This window comes from Rhinichthys klamathensis, unplaced genomic scaffold, assembly GCF_029890125.1.
Source record: "Rhinichthys klamathensis goyatoka isolate OS25496 unplaced genomic scaffold, OSU_Roscu_1.1 h1tg000003l_1, whole genome shotgun sequence".
Classification (NCBI taxonomy): Eukaryota; Metazoa; Chordata; class Actinopteri; order Cypriniformes; family Leuciscidae; genus Rhinichthys; species Rhinichthys klamathensis.
The window spans coordinates 846702-863000 of NW_026606556.1; the positions used below are offsets into that span (position 1 = coordinate 846702).

A 16299-nucleotide genomic window follows, 5' to 3' on the forward strand; every position below is an offset into this window, starting at 1 on the left:
AAGTGGCCGGTGAGTGTATATAATATACAAAAATAACGCAGCAATAATAACGGAGTAACATGTGCTTACTGTACGTCTCTTTAACTTGATTACAATTCACACCCACCAAAACTTTACAGCGAGAAGCTGGTTTGCTTTATCCAGCAGGAAAACGTGGTTTGCGTATAACCTGGCCATACAGCGGTGGGCTTGCTTTACATTAGAGCTGTTTTGGACTGATTGTTTGAATGCATTTGCTTACTGGACAATTGGACTATAAGCTCAGATCAATGAGTCCTATATCAGTCCGTTTTAAAAATGTACCTTGAAAAAACGTGCATAAAATACAGTTGGGTGAGAATCACCCTTCAATCTGTTGGTTTACTTTGTTGGATATAGCAATGATGACAAAATTTAGGTTTTAATCAAGATAAATGGTGTATGCTTAATTTCACGTTAAGTGTGCGATTAATCGCGATTAAATTTTTTTATCTATTGACAGCCCTATTTGGTTTATTGATTTTTAGTAGTGGGTTGGCTTATCTTAGGCCCAAAATCAAAACTTTATTTATTCACATATGTCAGGTCTTCAATGTCTAATGGGGAAGCCTTTTTGTTCTGAGTCATTTAAATGCAAATGTCCATAATTTATATCAAAAACCTGTAAAACAATGGTCTCTATATTGAAATCCAGGTTTATGCTGCAGTGTCCGCACTGAAAGGTTACTGCTGTGTAAACATGGATTTCAACCTCACAGTCACATACTCTATACATGAGCACCACCCCTATTACTCATTAACTCAAAGGTTTGTCATAAATTCTCTAATGTAGTGATCCACTGCTCAAAAAGTTGCTGCCTACCCAGACAGATTAATTCAAGCATCTTGCTGTATTCCCAAATTAGAGAGAAAAATGACCAACCAATCTCTTCATGTAAACATTGACAAATGGATTGCTGAGAATGAAAGTTCATTTTCACCACCTGTTTGCAACAAATTAATGTAAGTTGAAATGATCTTTGATCAACAAACAAAAAATCTGTTTTTACATACATTTACAAACAATAACCCCTATCTTTACATGGTTCTTTAGGTTCTTTTATCAGTTGAATATTATGTATGTTGGTGGTCCAAACGTGAGAAAGGATTATCACATTGAGGAAGGGGAAGAGGTAAGGTGCTTATTAATAAAGGTATTTACTACCGAATAAGATTAAATTACAAATGTACATGACATGACAAGACTAGCTGACTTGATTATCTCTTGATTAACTGATCTGCATTTTGGGAATCACACTGCACCGAGAATGCTAACAGTTGATAAGAATTAGCCATGAGATTTACAAAAGGTTAGTGCTTGAGACTCAGAAGAGAAAATGGACAAGGGGGCAAAACTCATAACTAAAGATGATCTGAATATTGATAGTGCTATTTTTGCAGATTTTCTATAATTTCTTTGAAGCTTGATTGCTCTCCACTTGTTAATTGTTGCTAGTCAGGATTTACAGCACAAACGTGCACTACATTCTGCAGCACTTGTTCTACTGCTATTCTAGACTGGAATAGTTTTCCAAATACACTTTTGGAATAAATGCATTTTTTTTAATGGGGACAGAGTCTATGTGAAGATGCAACCTGCTTTTAAGAGCATGTTTGTATCTAATATATTTTAGTGTCATATAAATATTCATTTTATTTAGTTACAAGTTTTAGGCAATGCCACTATAAAGTAAAGTACATAACAACCTGCTTAATATTAACATTGCCCTGAAAGTGCGATATTAAATCACTATGTGTAATGTTATGTTGGTGCTGTGAGCGATTATAGGAATTTTATTTAAAGCGATTATAAAAAATGTAATCTTTAACTATTCACCCACTCATCACCTCTCCAAAGCCCCGCCCTTCAAAGACATATTAGCCAAACTTATGTCAGCATTTCCTAACACACAAAATGATTTACAAACATTTCTGATTGGCTAGTTTTAAGGGTGGCAAAAAGAGCACCTGACTTGTATATTATTATTATTGATTTTTTTTTTTTTTTGACAAATCTCAAGACAATCCTGTCTATTTCTATAGAAAAATGTAACTCATTCGTTCACTAATGTCTTAAACCTTCGTTTCAACTTTCATCTCTGCTCTGATCTACTTCTCTGAGCAATTTTAAAACTTTAAATTGCAGCTTTTCTTATGTTTCGTAGAATAAATATCTAATGATTTCTCATTTGTAAGTCACTTTGGATAAAAGCATCTGCTAAGTGAATAGATTTAAATGTGTAAATGACACCTAATTCCTTCGTATCTTTCAGGAAGTAGAGAAATTCCTCAATGGCATTTTTTTTTACAGCACCTTTACAGTGGCCAGCTTTCAAATCAAACGATAGCAGGAATTTAATAGAACTGTCTCTAGCTGAGTCCCTTTCAAAAAATGACCTAGTTTAGTGAGCAAGTCAGAACTCTGTTCTTTAGTTAATTTTTTAATTTTGATCACCAGAGGTCAGCGCAAACCATCCAGCTGAGCCATGGCTATATTTTCTCTAGATATTACAGACATGATAATTGTGTACTTTACCCCTTTGTTTCAAATAAAGGCATACAGGTTAAAATATTTTTTATCTACAGTTCACAGAACACTAATTTTCCTCTAACTTCCTGTTTCACTTGTCTTTGTGTCTCAGCTCTTTTACCAGGTGAGGGGTGACATGGTTTTGAAAGTGATAGAAAACGGCAAGCATAAAGAAGTACATATTCGAGAAGGAGAGGTGAGAATAATCCAGATTTGTCTGACAGGCTGAATTCATGTAACAAAAGCCAATTTCGTCTATAAAGACATTTTATATGCTCAAAAGCCTGCTTATTGCTGCTGTATTCAGATGTTCCTGCTTCCAGCACGGATTCCCCACTCCCCTCAGAGACAGGCAAACACAGTAGGGCTGGTGGTGGAGAGGAGGAGGCTTCGTTCAGAGACAGATGGCCTCAGGTACCATGGGATACTACTCCCAGTCACATCCATTCTATATTACGTCTGCCATTCTCCTGTGACCTTATCTGAGCCATGATACTATTGGATGCTAGATCAGGGAATAAAAGATAAAAGATGTGTGTGATATTTGGTTTACTTTTACTTTGCTTTAGGTACTTTGTGGTTAATAGTACAGATGTCTTGTTTGAACGTTGGTTTTACTGTCAAAACCTTGGAACTCAACTAGTTCCCATCATCAAAGAGTAAGTCACCAGTGTTTCTCTCTCTTTTTATATATATAATTTTAAAAAAGAATAAAAAAAAGAAATAACTTATAATTAACTATATATTAATATATACGTATAACGTACTCGGTTACTAACGTAACCTCGGTTCTCTCTAGAAGAGGGAACGAGTACTGCGTAATATCTTACGCTAGGGGAAAAACCTCTTTTCCACGAGATATTGAAGCCAAAAAATTATCCTTAATTTTGAATTAATGTAAAACGCGTTGCGGCAGCATACAGACATAGGCTTGCGTGCCTATTGGCTGTCCTGCTGCAACTGCAGCAGCCTATCGAGAGAGGCCCTTCGGTGACGGTCCAATGGGGGCGCTTCCCGCCCACTGCGTCACCTTCCCGCCAGAGTAGGCGTGGCCTAGCCCTATAAATATGGCTCGATGGGCTGATATCACTGGTTTTTCATCGCCGAAGCGAACCAGAGTGTGTTGCAAGCACGGCAAAATACGCAGTACTCGTTCCCTCTTCTAGAGAGAACCGAGGTTACGTTAGTAACCGAGTACGTTCTCTTACGAGAGGTTCTCTCGTACTGCGTAATATCTTACGCTAGGGGAACACAGTGTAAAACGCCGTGCATGCTGGGATCCAACACCAAAGTCCCAAGGGCAGGTGCCCGGGGCTCATATAATGTACAATCACCAAGGACTCACAGAGAGTCTGAGAAGAGAGGCTAACAGCGTCATTCCCAATAAGTTAGCATCCAAAGGAGCTAATCACTGTCAAAGTGTTTCACACAGTCGGGGTGAAAATTCGGCCCGAACTGTGTAACAGTATGGGTCTTACTTTGCCCATGGGGTAATTTTATCAGTCAGCGAGCGGTGCTCGAGCGATTGTAGTATTCTGCGCCGAAGCAGTGGGGCAGAAAATACTTGATTTTATACCGACAGTAGTTTAGCCTGTAAGGCGGGAACCTCTAGGTTATAAAACCTTATAAATGTAGACGGGGAGGCCCAGCCTGCCGCCATACAGATATCTTGTAAGGCAATCCCGCTAGACCAAGCCCACGATGAGGCCATGCCTCTCGTGGAGTGCGCTCTAACACCTAAAGGGCATTTAAGGCCTTTTGACCTGTATGCCAGTGCTATAGCGTCAACTACCCATCTGGATAGGCTCTGTTTCGACGCGGCTAGTCCCTTAGTACGTCCGCTGAACGAAACGAAAAGCTGCTCGGTCTGTCTGAAAACGGACGAGCGAGACACATAAGCTCTTAATGCCCTGACTGGGCAAAGGAAGCTCTCGCCCATCTCCTCGTTATGAACCGGCAGGGCGGACAGGGAAATGACCTGGGCCCTGAACGGAGTATTGAGGGATTTAGGCACGTATCCGTGTCTTGGTTTGAGTACGACTTTTGAGTCATTTGGCCCAAATTCCAGACACGTCGCGCTTACTGAGAGCGCTTGCAGATCCCCTATGCGCTTCACTGAAGCGAGCGCTATGAGAAACGCTGTCTTGAATGACAGGTGTTTCATGTTTGACAGGTGGATCGGCTCAAACGGGGCACCTTTCATGGCTTCCAGAACCGTGGAAAGGTCCCACAATGGGACTGAGGGGGGTCTGGGGGATTTAGTCTCTTAGCTCCTTTTAAGAAGCGGATGAACAGATCATTTTTCCCCAGTGACTGGCCAGTCGCGGGTTTTGTAAACGCAGCTATGGCCGCCACATAAACTTTAAGCGTGGATGGGGTTCTACCCTTATCCAGCAGCCCCTGAAGGAAGGAGAGCACTTCCCTAATCCCGCAGTCTGGGGGTGAAAAGCCTCGGGCTCTGCACCAGCCAGCAAACACTGACCATTTCGCGGCATAGAGTCGTCTAGTGGACGGCGCCCTGGCCTGCATGATTGTGTTTAATACTCCCTCTGGGAGGTTTGCAGGTACCCGTTGATGGCCCATGCGTGCAGGGACCATAGCTCCGGGTGAGGATGCCAAATCGAGCCCTTGGCCTGAGAGAGGAGGTCCTTCCTCGTTGGTATTGGCCACGGGGCAGCACTCTTCAGTTCCATCAGGACTGGGAACCAAGCTTGGTTTGTCCAGAACGGAGCCACAAGGAGCACTGAGCATCCGTTTTCCTTGATTCGTTCCAGCACCTGAGGCAGGAGCGAAATCGGAGGAAAAGCATAGAGCGGGCAGCGTGGCCAGGCGTGGGCCAGCGCATCCTTGCTCTTGGAGAAAAACTTCGGACAGTGAGCGTTCTCTTGAGACGCAAATAGGTCTATCTGCGCTCTGCCGAATGTCTCCCACAGCAGGAGGACCGTCTGCGGGTGCAGAGACCATTCTCCTGCCGGAACATTGCTTCTGGACAGTCTGTCTGGCCCCAGATTCAGGTGACCAGGCACATGTGCTGCTCTCAGTGAGCGCAGATTGTGCTGAGCCCAGACCAGGAGGCGTTCCGTCAGCCTGAAGAGGTTTCGGGATCTAATGCCGCCCTGGTGATTTATGTAGGCTACCACCGACATATTGTCCGAGCGGACTAAGACGTGGTCTCCCTTTATTCGGGGACAAAAGCGCCTCAGCGCATTGTCGACTGCCATCATTTCCAGACAGTTTATGTGTAGGAGCTTCTCTCGTTCTGACCACAGGCCAAAGAACGGTCTGCCTTGGTGCAGCGCTCCCCATCCCGAGGTGGAGGCGTCCATGGACACCACCTGCACACTCGAGGAAGTCCCCAGGCTTACACCTGACTGGTACCAGTCGGTCGCTCTCCAAGGTAACAGAGCTGAGACGCACTTCTGGTCGACCTTGAGGCGAAAATGACCTGGGGCCCAGGCTCGAGGAGGTACTCGTGCCTTTAGCCACCACTGCAGTGGGCGCATACGAAGCAGACCCAGCTGGAGCACTGATGATGCTGAGGCCATGAGACCCAGCATTTTCTGAAACCTTTTGAGCGGGACTATAGTGCCGGAAGGATTTCGCGGCGCGCTGAATGTTCAGTCTGCGCTCTGGCGATAGTCGCGCTGTCATAGACAGCGAGTTCAATTCTGTGCCCAGAAAGGTTATTTCCTGACTGGGAAGCAGCGAACTTTTCGCCCAATTGACTGTGAGACCCAGATTCTCGAGGTGCTCGAGTAATATGGCCCTGTGTTCTATGAGCTCTGAGTGAGATCGAGCTAGAATCAGCCAATCGTCCAAGTAGTTCAAAACTCGCATGCCCCGAAGTTTCAGGGGTGCGAGAGCCGCGTCCATGCACATTGTAAATGTACGGGGTGCAAGAGACAGGCCGAACGGTAGGACTGTGTATTGATATGCCTGGCCCTCGAAGGCGAATCTCAAGAAACGCCTGTGACGTAACGCTACTTGTATCTGGAAGTAAGCGTCCTTCAGATCTATTGACATAAACCAGTCCCCTTGGCGAATTTGCGCGAGGATTTTCTTGGTTGTGAGCATTCTGAACCGGCGTTTCATAAGCGCTCTGTTCAGCTGTCTTAGATCTAAAATGGGTCTGAGACCCCCGTCTTTTTTCGGGACCAGAAAATATCTGCTGTACAGGCCCCCCTCGCTCTGAGCTTGAGATAAAGGCTGTATTGCCCCTTTGCTCAATAGTGTCGCTATTTCGGCTCGAAGTAGATGGGCTACTTCTGTTTTCACCGTGGATTCGACGCGCGCCGTGTAACAGCGGGGGCGTCGAGCGAACTGTAGCGAATAGCCTCTTTTTATAATGTTCAGCACCCATTCTGATATCCCGGGAAGCTGTGCCCACGCGTGTGCATGAACAGCTAGGGGTAGAATGGCATTTGGGCTCTGGTCGTGACATAGGGACAACAAGGGAGCCCTGGCGTGCTGTAGTGTGAATACTGCGTTTGCAGTGACTGAGGCGGGGGGCACGCCGATCACGACGGGCAGCCTGGCCGCGCTCATTTCCCTTATAGCAGTCTGCTGAGAAAGAGCGAGCGGGGCGAGCCCCGTGGGGCTTAGCATGTCTGTGAGTGAATGTGGGCGCGGGACAGCGGGCACATTTACTGCACTGAAAACACCGTCGGCCGGGGCTGACTGTATGTGTGTTGGTTTCGTTTTTACAGAAACCGTGGGACATGTGTTGTGTAGTGTTTGTGGGCACTGGGTCGTGGGCACATTCACTACATTTGTTGCACAATCGACATGAGCCGATTTTATTTGTGCGAGCCCTGCATTGTGGCGGCCCGTGTCTGTGTGTAGAAATGAGCACTGGGTTGTGGGCATTTTTATTACACTCATAACACCATCGGCCGTGGCCGGAACACCAGAAATTGCACTCTTTATGTGATATATCTGGGTCGCCGTGAAAACGGCGTTTGTGTGCAGGCAAGCGGGCCGTGTTGCCGACTTGTTTACTGCAGAATACACTGGAACAGTCGCATTTCCTGGAACTGAACGAGCGAAATGTTTCGGTGAAAGTCTGGCCGCGGCGGGACTTGAACACCGTCGTTTTCCTAGAAGGGCTAGGACGACTTCGAGGCCTCGGGCTTGATCTCAATCCTCGGCCGGGGCCCACGCGGAGGGGGGCGGCGGCCAGAAGAGTGAGAGCGCGGTCTCTGATCCCGGGCCTGGTGACGCTGTGAAGCGGCGGCGGGCGGAGGCTTTGGCTGAGAGCTTCGAGCAGACGGCTGTTTAGGGCGACCTGCTGCAGAGCTAGCGCGCTTCGGGAGGAAGTGCTTCAAAGCCTGTGACGTTTTCTGAACTTCGACAAATCTTTCCGCGAAATCTTTGACGGAAGATCCGAAGAGGCCCGTCGGGGAAATGGGCGCGTTGAGGAACACAGAGCGCTCCGTATCCGGCATTTCCGACAGCGTCAACCATAGATGTCTCTCGGCGACAGTTAGAGAAGCCATAGTCCGCCCCATAGCCTGTGCAGCAGATTTTGCGGCGCGAAGAGCCAGGTCTGTAGCGCTCCGTAAATCCGGCACGTTGATAGCACCCGGGCCTTCCTCGTCCAGTTTTCGGAGAAGGTCGGCCTGGAGTATCTGCAGTATGGCCATCGAGTGGAGTGCCGATACAGCCTGCCCAGCGGCGGTGTAAGCACGGGAGTGCATGGCTGAAGTAGTGCGGCAAGCCTTAGATGGTAGCGCCGTCTTAGCTCGCCGTCCAGCGGAGGGCGGGCAAAGATGGGCTGCTACGGCTTCTTCCACGGGGGGGAGCGAGAGGTAGCCTCTGTCTTTCGCACCGTCCACCACGGAGAATGCTGCAGAGACAGAGGAACGCACTCGGAAGGGGCGTTCCAGGATTTCGCGACCTCTTCGTGAAGCTCAGGAAGAAAGGGGGCGGATCTGGAAGGCGGTGGGGCGCGGTCTCCTTGAAGGAAGCACCCATCCAGTCGGTTGCGCGCAGGCTACGCGGGCGCCTCCTACTCGAGGCCGAGGCTCGCCACGGCCTGCGAGAGTAGACGCATCAGCTCCGACTCGATACTGGCTCGTTTACCTGACGGTCCACGGGCGGAGGAGGGGAGGTCCACAGAGCTCGCCCAATCCTCGCTGTCCGACGCCAGTAGAGAGCAGCCGGCCTCCTCTTCAGATAAGGCTGGCTCGTCGTCACCGGCAACGGAAGCGGCGGCGGACCGCGGCCACTGTCCGTCGGTGAGTGAGCCGAGCGAAGCTGGCGGGCGAACCGGCGAGCATTCGCGGGCTGGAGAAGGCTCAGGGACCCGTTGAGTGCGACGCTTCTTACGGCGCGGCGCTGTAGCGGATGGTGGTGCAGTCTCGGAGAAGAATGCCAGGCGAGTCCTCAGAGTCACCATAGGCAACAGCTCGCAATGAGGGCATCCGCCGTCAGCGAGCGCGAGAGCTGCATGATCCTCTCCCAGGCAGGAAACGCAAATCACATGGCGGTCCCCGTCGCTGAGTGGGGCTCGGCACGAGCCACAGGATGAAGGCATCTTTAAAAAGACGCAGCTCTTTTAGAAAAGTGAGTCGCGGCGGCGAACACACACTTAGCAGAGTGTAAAAAGGATATAGTACGCCGGGTAGCGTAGCAGGAACGGCGACTGAAGGCGGCGAAGTGAAGGCCAGCGGCTTCAGATGCAATGGCTCGTCCTGCAGAAGGCTTTTTCCAACGACGCGGCTTCTCACTCCGGATCCAACGCTGCGTGAGCTACGTTGAAGAGATGAAAAATCAGTGATATCAGCCCATCGAGCCATATTTATAGGGCTAGGCCACGCCTACTCTGGCGGGAAGGTGACGCAGTGGGCGGGAAGCGCCCCCATTGGACCGTCACCGAAGGGCCTCTCTCGATAGGCTGCTGCAGTTGCAGCAGGACAGCCAATAGGCACGCAAGCCGCCTTTGCCTATGTCTGTACGCTGCCGCAACGCGTTTTACATGAATTCAAAATTAAGGATAATTTTTTGGCTTCAATATCTCGTGGAAAAGAGGTTTTTCCCCTAGCGTAAGATATTACGCAGTACGAGAGAACCTCTCGTAAGAGATCTTATATTTATAAAAGTATTTGCATCTAGTGAAATGGCAAAATTATTTGTTTAAATTACATGGAAAACGTCTCGGATTATGACTGTTACCCTGATTCCCTGAGAGCAGGGAATGAGATACTGCGTCCTGAGACACTATTGGGGAACGCCTCAGCGTGACTGATGACGGAAGCACAGTATGGGCCTCAACCGAATGACTCTCAAAGTGAGAGGAAGCCAAGAAAGAAATACTTCCTGTTTTAATCTAGCAGAGGGGGCTTGAATCAGAAAGACCCACATCTCCAGCTACTGCTAAACTAGATGTGCTATTGTATATATATATAACTAGGACAAAGTAGCAACAGAATCCCTGTAACAGCTTCACAAGTAATATAGGGGCTTGAGGGAACGGAGGCCGACTAACCTCCCCCTTTTTCTTTTAAGGAATTGACCTAACTATGTTCTACCTCCTAAAGCAGTGGTCGCCAACCGCGATCGACTGGTAGATCTTTATCACTGTCCCAGTAGTTTCCGGAAAAAAAAGTTTTCAGTTTTGCAAGCATCTTTTTTTCTTAATCCAACTGCTTTATTAATTTCAATGAAGGAAGCAATGGCCATTACTGCAGAGACTATTTTCAAGGATTTCAAAAACAAAGACGACATAAAAGCCTCACTCCGTGCTGTTGCTCTCGGCCCTGCATCAGTGACAAGGAGGGTCGAGTCACTGTCAGAGGACGTGGATCGACAGGTGTTAAAGGACTTGTCACTCTGTGAATATTTTTCACTGCAGTTCGATGAATCTATGGATGCAGTGGACACAGCTCAGCTTGTTGTTTTTGTTAGAATGGCTTTCCAGGATTTTACAACAAAAGAGGACTTCCTCACTCTTTTGCACTTAAAGGAGAGAATGCTATGATATTTACAATGAGTTTAAAAAAATGTAAGAGAAAATGATATCCCCATTCATAAACTGGTAGCAATTACCACTAACGGAGCACCGGCGATGCGTGGTGTGCGCCTTGGTTTTATAGCGCTGTGCCGTAATGACCCGGATTTTCCCGACTTCAAGAATTATCATTGTGTCATTCATCAGCAGGCCTTGGCAGGGAAAGTCGTGGACTTTTCTCACGTAATGTCATTGGTGGTCAAACTGATAAACTTGATACGAGCAAAAGCACTTCAGGGTCAATTATTCAAGGCGTTACTGGATGAGCTCGATGCCACGTAAAGAGACCTACTACTTCATGCTGATGTGCGGTGGTTGAGCCGCGGGAAAGTGCTGCAGTGGTTTGTTGACTTACTGCATGAGATAAAGACATTTCTGTCTGCAAGAAACGAGGAGCACAAGGAACTGTCAGATGATGCGTGGCTGTGTGACCTGGGATTTCTGACAGACTTGACCACAAAGCTGAATACACTCAACAACGAGCTCCAGGGAAAAGACCGACATCTGCCCCACATGATCAGCGCAGTAAATGCTTTTAAGTCTAAGCTCGGTGTTTGGATCACACACCTTAAAAATGGGAGGCTAACACACTTTCCCAACCTGGAAAAAATGTCACAGAGCATTAAAGACAAGGATGTTTTTCACCTGAAATACTATGCTGACCTGTACAAAGTTGCAACAGAGTTCAATATGCGTTTTGGTGAGTTAAACAAAATGGAATGTATTGCTGCATTTGTCTCAAACCCATTCATGCTCATTGATATAGAACAGGTTGCAGCCAAATTCCAGCAAGTATTTTCTTTGTCAAGTGGAGTTGACATGGAGATGGTTGATTTGCAAAATTACATCGAGCTGAAAGCCAGATCAAGGGACAGTGACTTTTGGGGACTTGTCAACAGAGAGAAGTTTCCTTTCTTCACTGTATGTGCACTAAAAGCGAGTGCCTACTTTGGATCAACTTACCTCTGTGAAATGCCATTTTCACAGATGAAAATAATCAAACCAAAATACAGGAGCCGCCTTACTGACAGACACCTCACAGACTGCCTCAAACTGGCTGTCTCTAGCTATGAGCCAGACTTCAGAGGACTCACAGATAGTATTCAGTCACAGGCATCACACTGACTTGAGTGAGTAACATCACTGCAGCAGTACTGCCTTCTGGTGGCATTATGAAAAGTGATGTTGCATAAGATGGGACATAACGGCACTTAGCCTAATTGAGATTGTTGAGAATTTTGTTTGTACAGTTCATTTATAAAATGTTAAGGGTAGTACCTTCAGAAACTTCAGTGAATAAGCACTTTATTGCTGACAATGGCATTTAGTTCAGTGCCACTTCATCTGATCATATGATGGTTGCATCCAGTTTAAAGTAAAAAAAAAGAGAAAAGAACATTTAATGAATATTAAATTCAAATACAATTAAAATACTAAATAAAAGGCCTCAAGTTGGAAGTACAATCTGGGCTGTCTTTTTCTGTCTATTCTTCGATAGGTAGATCTTGCCTTTCATTAAGGCCGAGGTCAGGGATCTTCAGCTTGAAAAGATTGGTGACCACTGTCCTAAAGGCTAGCTGCAGGAGGCTAAAGAATGTCAACAACTCTTCCACAATAAAACTACGAAGCTACAGGGAACTAAGATCTCTGTAAAACGACTCTCACTACTGGGAGGAGATCTAACAAAGCTCACACCTGTTATTTGGAGAGCGGAAGCCGCAGACATGTGAACTCTCATTTTAAGAGGAGACCTACCACGCTTCTGTTATTATATTGAAAGGTGTGCTTGCTAACAAAAAGCCCAAGCTGGACCGTCAGACTATTTATTTTTCATCATCATTCCTGCCCTTTCTAGGGCCTGATGTTGCGTGAGGAGGGGGAGGGAAGAAGAAGAGGCTAGCTGTAATAACCCTGAAAAGGGGAAGGAGGCGATGTTATTTGCCTCTGCTGGTTCCAGGACGCTGGTCGCATCTGAACTGGATCACTTCCCTGAGGTCCTGCTTCTTCCTAGATGGAGGAGGCGCAAAAGCAGCAGCACTGGCCCCATTTTCGGTCCTCAGACCGAGACAGGCCAGGGCCCCCTGACTGTCTGGGTGCAGACTTGGACCGGCGTGGTATACAAGATCTAAAGGCAGCTGAAAACGCTTTTTCCTCTCTGAATTTCCCGACCATCACCTCAACGGATACGCCAAACAATTCAAAGGGTGAAACTTGGCCATCGACAAGAAAGACTCTCGATCTCCCGACCGCGCCGGTAGTCTGCTTGGTGGCCCGGAGAGCCAGGTATGTGGTGCGTATATGTATATGTCAGCGACCGCGTCAGGGAAAAGACCCGGACCCTGGTCTAAGTCTCTCAGCAGGTCGGCTTGATATACACTGCCATTGTGTGCAGTGCAGCACCAGCCTGACCCGCTGCCACACATGCCCTGCCATCTATGCGTGATGTAGTCTTAAGTGGCTTAGATGGCAGGGCCGGAGCTTTCAGCATTGAGGTCTCACCCAGTGAGAGATAGCTTGCAAACGTCTCTTCAATGGGAGTCATTGACACATTCCCATGCATGCACATTCCCTCGATATTTGCATAGTTGGCATGCTGATATCGATGGATGCGGGCAGAGTACGGGTTCTTCCATACCTTCTCAATCTTGGAATGCAGATCGGGAAGGAATGGAAGGCTCACGGGAGCTAGTGGATTGTGGCCAGAAAGAAACTGCTCGTCCAGCCTTCCCTGAGTGGTCTCTTCCATCCCGCGCTGCCATGGCAACTCGAGCCTGGCAGTAGCGCGCTCCGTTACCTCCACCAGTTCAGCATACATGGGGCAGGGGGGCTTGAAGCCAGAAGAGCACTGGCTGCTGGACCAGAAGACGCATTTGACAATGCATCTTCTTCAAGCAGCTCAGCCTCGTCAGCTGCTGAGGGGCGAGAGATTTATACCTCTCTCAAACTCCTCAGCAAGCTCCATCTGAGATCACCACGATCTCAGCCTCCTCTCTGCCTCAGCATGAAGAGAAGAAAGGACAGATGAGAGCAGAGTGTCTTAAGAGAAAAACACGCACAGTGCATGCAAATGGACCCCTGTTGTGTGTGTCACCAGGTGTCAGAAATCTCAGACACGGGTTAGCACACTTCTTAAAGTACTTGTCACTTGCCATATTCAGTACTCAGCAAAACAGTCCCTGAAGACGAAGAAGAGGATGACATGTTCTCTAGGCAACCCTTTTATACTTCCTGATCAAACTAGTAGGGACGTCATGGCTGTCGCTGGCTAATACAATAGCCGTGATTTTCGCAGTGTTTCATTCATCAGTCACGCTGAGGCGTTCCCCAATCAGGACATAATTGTGCGAATTCCCTTTCGAAAGGTTGTATTATTGTCATCTAGTGTGTCACTACAGTTCTGTTTTCATTCTTCGTGGTGTGTAATAAAAAGCATGTGAAACTTCAATATTCTGTTCCTTAGTTACAGCAAATATACACACATAGCAAATATACCTTGCATATAGGGATGTGCCAAATACCTTATAATTACTTAAAAACATAAAATAAATTCTAATGAATAATATAAAGAATCATTTTTTTTTTAAATAAGTCAATGGGATCATTCAGTACCCTTAGTCCTCTCAGTTTTTTCATGTGCATATGCATGTAAGCACAAATAATCACTTGCTTTTGTATATATCAGGTTTATGGATTCCAAACAGCATAAAACAGGAAAACCTGATCCAGGTAAATAGAGTAGTTCCCTTTAATGCACGATGAAACAATGTGAAATACATTTACATTTAACCCTCTGGGGTCTGAGGTGTTTTCGGGGTCCTTGAGATGTTTTGGCATGCTCTGACATTTCTGCTTTTTTCAGTTGCTTATAAACATATTAATGGCACAGGTGAAAGTACACTCTATATAGCACACACAGGGCTACCATAATATGTGAGCAACATGTATGTACATGTTTGTATTTTTGAGAGAATATTGTTTATGCGTGGTTATTGAAAAAACGAAAAACTAAAGTTTCTAATATAAGGCCACAAATAACATACTAAATATCTGTCCACAAGACTTTTGACTAGTGGATGTTGTCGCCTAGAGTTTTTGCTTCAAATTGATCTGAAAATCATTCTGCCTAATCATTCACAAAAAAACAATAGATTGTTTTAAATTGTGAAAAACATTTTTTTGTTTGCAAAGGCAATATGCGGATTGGCGGAACGGCCCAACCCCCTCATGAATAATTAGGCAGTTCTCACCTGAGCAGACTGCATACTAATGAGCCTTTCATTCAGGGGTGTCACACAAGAAAGAATGCAAGGACAATATAAATATAAATAAATAAATATTTATACACACACACACAGACACATATACACTACCGTTCAAAAGTTTGGGGTCAGTGAGAATTTTATTTTTATTTTTTGGAGGAAAGAAATCAATACTTTTATTTATTAAGGAATAATTAATTTGATCGAAAGTGACAGTAAAGACATTTATAATGTTACAAAAGTCTTTTGAACTTCCTATTCATCAAAGAATCCTAAAAAAAAATAAAAAACTGTACAACTGACAGACCAACAACTGTTTCAACATTGATAATAATAATAAATGTTTCTTGAGCATCAAATCCTCATATTATACTGATTTGTGAAGGATCATTTGACACTGAAGACACTGACACTGGTGATGCTGAAAATTCAGCTTTGATCACAGGAATAAATTACACTTTACTATATATTCACACAGAAAACAGCTGATTTACACTGGAATAATATTTAATACTATAACTGATTTTTGTTGTATTTTTAATCAAATAAGTGCAGCCATGGTTAGCAGAAGATAATTCTTTTAAAAGTATTTAAAATCGTACCGACCCCAAACTTTTGAACGGTAGTGTATATATATATATATATATATATATATATATATATATATATATATATATACAAACAATCAAAATATAAATGAAAGCCAAAAGCACATTTTTAGTCACACCTTTTAGCCATCCACATACCATTTTTAGCCATCCACCGCGGTAAAAATAAACCAGTCGCATTTCAAAGTCGTTCGCGAAATGACCGCCAGGTGGCGCAAATGGACATTTAGCAAAACGTAAGTGGGGCTAATGTCTTTAGCCTAAGGATGAAATACTACAAGTTATGGTAATTTCCAAATAAGCCTACAACAAACATTTATAGCCTACTCCGTAATTGTTGGTCATACAGATAAGATATAATCTTTTAAAACTGTAAAAGGCTAAAGTATAGGCCTACACTCACAGGCTAAAGACAAAACGTTTTCTCGCTCATGTCAGAAACAGACGTTTGGGTATTTTTCAGTGAGAAAATTCATAGCCGAGCGGTAGAACTTACGGTTCGTCATCAAAATGACACGGGTTCAAATCCCGCACAAACATGGTCTGTTGTAAGTTTTATATTTATTTATATTTGTCTAGCTCTAAAACTCTGTTACACCATACAGTTTTTTTGCTTATATTTATAAAATATAATTATCATGCATTTCCATTTTACACTAAGGAACAAAATAGTATCCAACAGAACGACTTTGCATCTGTATAATAATAGGCTACCAATCGTAATTTCAAAAGCAGTTCTGTAAAAAATAAATTATATATAGCCTATATATATATATATATATATATATATATATACTATATATATTTTTTTTTCAGGGCTGCCAACTCTCACGCATTGAGCGTGAGACTCACGCAATTGACCCAAATCTCACGCTC

At 45.2% G+C, this 16299-nt stretch overlaps 1 protein-coding gene across 1 annotated transcript in view; it reads left to right on the forward strand.

Moving 5' to 3' along the window:
* Positions 1–807: 807 nt before the first annotated feature.
* The window catches only part of haao (3-hydroxyanthranilate 3,4-dioxygenase), a 47947-nt gene continuing 32455 nt past the window's right edge, over positions 808–16299 (forward strand). The window contains exons 1-6 of the mRNA XM_056249308.1: positions 808–981; positions 1073–1151; positions 2661–2744; positions 2856–2962; positions 3118–3207; positions 14239–14282. Of these exons, the coding sequence (XP_056105283.1) occupies positions 893–981; positions 1073–1151; positions 2661–2744; positions 2856–2962; positions 3118–3207; positions 14239–14282 (493 nt within the window). The 5' untranslated portion in view covers positions 808–892. The remainder of the gene's footprint in view (positions 982–1072; positions 1152–2660; positions 2745–2855; positions 2963–3117; positions 3208–14238; positions 14283–16299) is intronic.